Genomic DNA, 7,276 nt, shown 5'->3' on the forward strand with positions numbered 1-7,276 from the left:
TTTTCTTTTTTTACCTTCAAAAAAGGAAAAACACTACTTGAGGGGGAAAACAGGCACAAACTGATCTAGAGAATAACAACAAAATGGCACTTACACGGCTTCTTGGGACATTTTTGGCATTTGTTAAAACCCCAGGAAGTACCCACGGTTCCACAGCAGTCTTCTTGCTTGGAAAGGCCAGGAAGTGCTTTGCCACACTGGAATAGTCAGGTAAAGAATACTCAGGTTAGTGATACTGTATTATGCTCACTTCTAGTACAACGTTCTTTTTCAGTCATGTTGGGTTAACCTCTTGCTGAGACACTGAAGGTTCACTGGAGCTCTTCGCTGAACTTACACATTGCCTGTGCATTGCAATGGCTCTTTACACACACACAAGCAAATTAGGTGATATTATTATCTTCCCTGCATCAACTTGAAAAGAAGGAGAAAGAAACAGAAGGGAACATTATGTCATAGGAGTATATTTCCAAGGTAGTAACTCACCATTGGCACCTATTTCCTACATTTCTCCTCATAACAACATGCTTGTCCACTTTTGAAAAAGCTGTATAAATATCTCAAATACCTTTCTGATTACTTTCTTAAAGAAAGACAAGAAGTATGACTTATTTCTATAATATTATTTCCTATTAAGAAGCCTTAACTTCCTGCCAACTCACGTTTAATGACCACTTACTGAAAATTGCCAAACTACAATGACAAATTCCGCTGCCCAGATACTGAAGGTAACACAGATAAGATGACTGAAGTAGAAGTTAGTGATGTCTGTGTCAATCCGAACAAGTGTCTCTTTCCTCATGCAAATACTGAAATTAATCTTGCAATAATTTCTGAGGCCAACGCTCCTTTTATTTTCCCCTCCCTGATCAAGAATATATTTATTATGCTTCTTATTAGTAAGACTATTATTAAGAATAACTTTCAGAAGGTTACAATGTACTAGTTATGTTCTTGACTTTCGCAATTTTCTTCCATTTTCCATGGTAAAGAATGTTTAAATGTATTTCTGAGATGCAGTCATTAAAAAATACATCTAAACCTGTCAATTAGGTATAAAATGGACATGCACAAGAGAGGTGCACAACAGCTGCACTCAGTAACGCTCTCAAAGCAAATGTTGATATAAATAGGCATTGCAGCAAACAATTCAAATGTGTTGAAGTGTGAATCCTCAGTATGCAGTGAATAGATCTTCCCTAATCTAACTTTCCTTCCTGACACCATGTAAACCTCTGACCCAAAGGCTCACTTGAACTTTCAGTTCAAGACAACTGGCTCATCCTACAGCACAGGCTGTGGCCCTGTGGGTGCTTTCACTTCAGCTGGTAACCCAGTCAGTCTGCAGCAGGGACACGTGCTGAATGTGCAGGCACTGATGGCTTCCTCCAACCTGCCCAAAAATTTCCCATTCTGCTCCTTGTATGGCGAGGGCTGGCAAGGCATCTTCCCAGACATTTTCTCTGCCCCTTTTTCACAGATACTCCCCAGGTGCCTTCTGAATATCTCAGGAACAAATTAAAAGCAGCACCAGTTCACCACTTAAACATCAAATTGTCATGTGCAACTTGCAGGAGCTCAGCACTTGCTGCATGTGAAGCTTAGACATCTGCCAAGGGATGGGTGAACAGCCGGGAGCATCCTCTGTTCCAGTGAAAGCCAGCCTCTCTCAGGAAGCAGAGCTTTTAGCACCAGGGCCACTTCGCAAAGTTGTGCACCTCCACACATCACCCCTATATGGGGTACCATCACTTGTGTTTTGAAACTCATTTCAGGGTGGCCAAACAGGTTACAAGAGACTGTTCAGTCACTGTGCAACTTTAGGCGTCTATTTCACACTACTGCCTGCAGAAGCTCTTGTGACAGATTTTCCCATGTTCCAAGGGGTGAGAAACTGTCCTGGTCTGGAGAGTATTTGGCTGTGTTAAAACAGTGAAGTACCAAAGCAAGTCCCACCTTTTCAGATGCAGGCCCAGGCTTACAGTATGTGAACACATGTCTTTCAGACTGTCTTGCACTCCCCTGGCCTGGTGGGCACTGACAGCATTAGTATGAGATTGACCATGCCTGATCAGAAAGTCGGAGTCCACCGAGTTCCATTTCCAGAAGCAGCTCTCAGACTGGCACTTCACAAAGGCCATCAAGATCCACAAACCAGGAATTCTGCACAACTCCCTTTGCTGCAGCAGCTCAGCTGTTTTCAAAACTGAAACTAGCTTTTTCAACTGCTGCTAGCTAGATGATACGTAGATCTTGCTGCAGTTTCCACAAGCTCAAAAATCTTTCAGCTGGAGAGTAGTCATAATGTCTCCTCTGAGAGACTGCCCTAAGACCTTAGAGAATTCATGTTATGTCTTCACATAGCTCTGATTTCTCAACCTGCATCCCAGTTCAGCACACTCTAGGAAGGACCGTTTTCCTTTATAATCACAGCTACTCAGTTTAACTGTTGCTCAATTCCTTCCCTAGAGGTGGGACTGCTTCTTGACAGACAAAGAAGCCACTTACTGAAGTTGTACACTGTGGCTGTAATTGAGAGTCAGCTAAACCAATTTGTGTTTAACTCTTCGGCCCCACCTCGTGCCTCAGTTTTACAACTCTCCTCTCTCCGAAAAGAAGTAGGAGGAATCAAGGCTGGTGCTGCACCTCCCCTTATGATCTCAGAAATGGAGCATTTGGGCAGTGAGGCACATTACCTAACACCCAGTGTTCCTCTGCAAGGTCACAAGCCTCAAGGACACATCCCAGCAGCTCGTGTGCGTCAAGGCAAGACTCCACTAACATGAGAGCCAACATGCCATCATTAACTGGCCTCCTTTTTTTTTCTTTTTCCCCAGAATAGAAAAGGTGTCATTTAACAGTAGTAAATTAAAAGCATATAAAACAAAAAAAAAAAAAAAAAAGAGAAAAAAAAGGGACAAAAGCCCCTTTATGACATGTTTCATTCACAGGTATTTGCATTTTTTATATGTAAGAAAGGGGGAATCAAGGCTGGTGCTGCACCTCCCCTTATGATCTCAGAAATGGAGCATTTGGGCAGTGAGGCACATTACCTAACACCCAGTGTTCCTCTGCAAGGTCACAAGCCTCAAGGACACATCCCAGCAGCTCGTGTGCGTCAAGGCAAGACTCCACTAACATGAGAGCCAACATGCCATCATTAACTGGCCTCCTTTTTTTTTCTTTTTCCCCAGAATAGAAAAGGTGTCATTTAACAGTAGTAAATTAAAAGCATATAAAACAAAAAAAAAAAAAAAAAAGAGGAAGAAAATGGACGAAAGCCCACTTTTAGTTTAGGTGTGGTGCTACAGCATTTGCATTCTACTGAAAATCATGATCTCTGTGGTCATAATTTTTTCAAATTTCCATATAAAAACCATGAGCAAAAATAAAGATGCCAAAGTCTGAGTCATCTGGCAACTGTGGTTTGTAGTCCTGTCAGCAAAAACTGGCAATGATTAAAGCTGCTGCTCCCACTGCCTCTATGGTGAATTAAAGCTTGAAGAATCAATGATAATTTGGTTAACATCCAGATCATTGTAGAAACTGGCCAGCGAGAAAAGCAACTGCCACATGGGGCTCCTAGTGGTGTAAGATCTGTGTAATTTTGGAGCTATGCATCAGAAAAAATGACTGCTCTGCAAAGTCCTAAGCCAAGCAGAAACAGAGATCTTCTATGGCTAATAAACTCTGATTTCTCTGCTACATCTAATAGTGCTTCAGATACTTTCAACACTCATGGCACTGTACAAACTGTTTCCTTGCCAGCTACAATTTCTTAAGATGCTCCTCCCTTCACAAACCCTAAGCATCAATGAACTGAAGCTCTGTTATTACAGGTCTCAAAAGCTTTTAGGTAATTTCTATTCACTTCAAAAGTCTTACCCGCTTCCTACTACTGAGAACTCATTAGTTCTTCAGACAGTCTGTTCCAGTCTCTGAGTCACAAGTGACTGGAAAAGTCACTTGGGGGAATCCATAACTATTTTTAGTTTGTCTCACCATTCAACACAACTCCAACACATAAGCATGAGCCTAAAATGAGCAGGGAAACTTAATGCAAGCACATAGCTTGCACTATGCATAAAGATGATGCCATCCTCTAACTTAGGTTTACACTTTTCTATCCATCATCTACACACATTTTAAACTAATCTAACCTGTATTCTTGAGGGCTTCTGGAAAATGCCTCACAGAGAGAGAGAACAGATTTTCATGAATGACACATCTGTCACAAGCTTACGATTTGGAGATAATTCTTACTAGTTCAGAAGGCAAAGAAGTCATGAAGGATTGGTATAAAAGAGCTCAACTGTGCTGAAAGAGGCCTCAGCAGTAGCAGCACTATGAGGCACACATGGTACTGCTATAAACCAAAGTTCTTCCTGGGTAAAGCACTCACAGACACTGAAAGTATTGTTTCGAATCCACATATTTTCCCCCATGCGTGCCTGAGCTTCTATGCCAATATTTTATATAACTGAAGGAAGTACTGAATATTCCCACTGGTAGACTGAAATTCTGGCTGACCCTGTGCTGGTGCACAAAGGCCACCCCAAGCCACATCACCTCTTTGTTCCCCTGTCCAGACTCAGCCTCTGTCCCATCTCCACAGTCTTGGAGCACTAACAGTGCTCGAGTTGTGCACTGCCACCAGGGTTTCATATATTTTCCAATGCCAGGGAAAAGGAAGGATTATATCCTTGAATCCCTCTGCTAAGGCAGTAGGAGGAATTTATTCAGCTCCCTGTTAAATTGTGGTAGAGAGCCCAGTCTGGCAATTAGTGTCAGGGGCAACCGCAGAGGATTCTGGCTGAGGGACCACAATGTTTCCTGGGACTCCCACTTCTGTGTGACCCATCTACAAATCCCTGTCACGAGCTGTTAGCTAAAACCACAATACAGGCATAAATAAAGGAGTGTCACATGATTAACTATGATTGAAATCGATAGGTGCTTTGCCTGAGTTAATAGCTAATGACTCTGGGATTCAGCTCAAAAGACTGCATTTCACATACCACAATAGCAGAAGTGAATGGATACACTGTTTAACTTTCTGTAAACTATTCAGCAGGCACAGACCTTGGATTGTTGCTTTCTTTTTTTTTTTTCCCCTGTAGGCCCAACAAACAGAGTAAAAAACCTCAAACTTAATAAACCGTATTACTGAAACAATTAACACACACACTTAATTGGCTTACTGACCAGCTGAATGACAGGTTGTTACAAATGAAGAGTATTATCCCATGTAGCACTGGCTCACTAACAGGCATTGTCTCATAAGCAGAGGAGAGAAACTTAAATACTTCCAGATTTTCTAAAAGAACTGGTAAAGAATTTGTTTTGGCTTAAGCAGAACATTCTTCATAGGCAAGTAAAAATTATCCAGCTTTCTTCTATTTGAGTAATTAAAACAACGTTTGGTGTTTCTGGTATCTGATACAACTTTAATCTTCTGATATTTCAGGGTATTGATCTTGCAAAGAATCTATTGCGAATGTAGCATTAATCCTGGAAGTGAATCCACAGTGATTTCTGACAGTCTATTTGTTTAAAAACTTCAGAAGCCAAACCATGAGCTTCAAGGAATTCCAGACAGTTATTTTATTTTATGAGATGGTATTTTTAAGACTATTCTAAAGAAAAAAGGTTTTAAAAATGCTCTAAGAGAAAAAGTACCAGTATGAAGCACAGAATTTTACCTGTATCATTTTTCCTGCCTAAAGAATATAAATAGGGAAGTTCACTTCATACAGATGTCAAAAAATGAAAACACCTGAAATTTACCTCCATAGGAAATGTTTTGTTAAATGTGACGTTCAACAGGGATATTTATACAGTGAAATGAATAACCTCAACTGGCATACTACCACTGTCATCGCCTCTAGGCTACGTACACGACGATCATATTGCATAGAGTAGTATTGATACGTTAGGTTATATATTAAGAGCTATCAACACATTTTGCTGCTCTGATTTCTAATTCAAAAAGTTTGATGCCTTTAGTATTTCCCATCATGAAAAACTTATCAATGATCTACGCCCAGTTCCTAAAAATTTTATGTATATTCTCAAAGCTAAGTACATGATCAACGTATGCCCTTGTGTGAGTCAAGTTAAGTAAGATGAATGATTTGCAGTCAGAATCTCTATCATGACACAATGTTAACAATTTCTAACCTTTACCAGCTGCCACCCTTCACTTGGCTCATTTTGCATTCTATCAACTCTGACAGCAGAGAGAAGGGTGTTGCTCAAACCAAAACAAATGTTTCCTGGAAAAGCAATTACTGAAACATACTATTAAATGAAATATTTCCCTAGAAATTCATCCCAATAAAGATGCTGATCAACTAACATCTGTCTGTCAGACATACTTGTTATTTATCAGCACTAAGCAGATTTGAAACACATTTGAATGCTTATGTATTTTGATCACAATGAAAAATGGACAGCCCTTATAATTTTCAATAAAGTCTTTACTAGTATTCACCACTAACGTTATGTGGCTTAATTTATTTAAAAGAAATCTATCAAAATATCCTTTTATTGACTGCTATAAGTGATATATTTTGGTTTTCTTCAATATGATTTTCCAAAGTATTATTACAATAAACCAAATTTCACTTCTCAACGCCAGAACAACTCTAATTCAGGCATCCTTCTCAACAGAGCTATAAAAAGTATGGATTCTTTCTGCAACACCTTTCAAAGCACTTTGCAAGGGAAGCAGAAAGCATTCTGCAAACAACTGACAAGTGAGGGGTGAAACATCTCCCGAAGACTGCAACCTGGAACTGATTTGAATTTAAAACACCCCCACAAAAAGGGGGGGCGGATTGGAAGACAGATTTTTTAACTGAAATTATTTCAGTGAGCAGTCCAGCTCCTCATGGGAATTACATGAGCACAAGTGAGGGACATTGAGGAAGAACAAACAAGCAAGGGCAGACAGGACTTCTTAGCCAGCCTCTCCTATGAACATTTTGGCATATATTGTCTTCAGTAAGGTAATCAACTTTAGGTAAGAATCTGTCTCTCTTTAGAATAACAAGTCTTTTCATTTTGTTTTTAAGTTATAGCTGCTGAGATCACCAAAGGTCTCCCTTCAGTAAAACTGATACTCAAAAATATCTGCTGAGGAGAATAGCGTTACTTGTGAATCAAGTCAGAAAGAGCCTGCTTTAGAGAACTTTGGTAATACCAGCTTCTGCAATTTCTTGCTGCTTTGCAAAAAAAAAAAAAAAAAAAAAAAAAAAAAAAACGACGGTCTTTT

At 39.9% G+C, this 7,276-nt stretch overlaps 1 protein-coding gene across 6 annotated transcripts in view; it reads right to left on the reverse strand.

The window, feature by feature from the left end:
• Positions 1-7,276, reverse strand: part of LTBP1 (latent transforming growth factor beta binding protein 1) — a 193,588-nt gene that overhangs the window by 90,898 nt on the left and 95,414 nt on the right. For all 6 annotated transcript variants that reach the window (XM_014950707.1, XM_014950706.1, XM_014950710.1 and 3 more), the window contains one exon: positions 95-197. In XM_014950707.1, coding sequence (XP_014806193.1) covers positions 95-197 — 103 coding nt within the window. The remainder of the gene's footprint in view (positions 1-94; positions 198-7,276) is intronic.

Source organism: Calidris pugnax, unplaced genomic scaffold (genome assembly GCF_001431845.1).
Source record: "Calidris pugnax isolate Ruff unplaced genomic scaffold, ASM143184v1 scaffold24, whole genome shotgun sequence".
Lineage (NCBI taxonomy): Eukaryota > Metazoa > Chordata > Aves > Charadriiformes > Scolopacidae > Calidris > Calidris pugnax.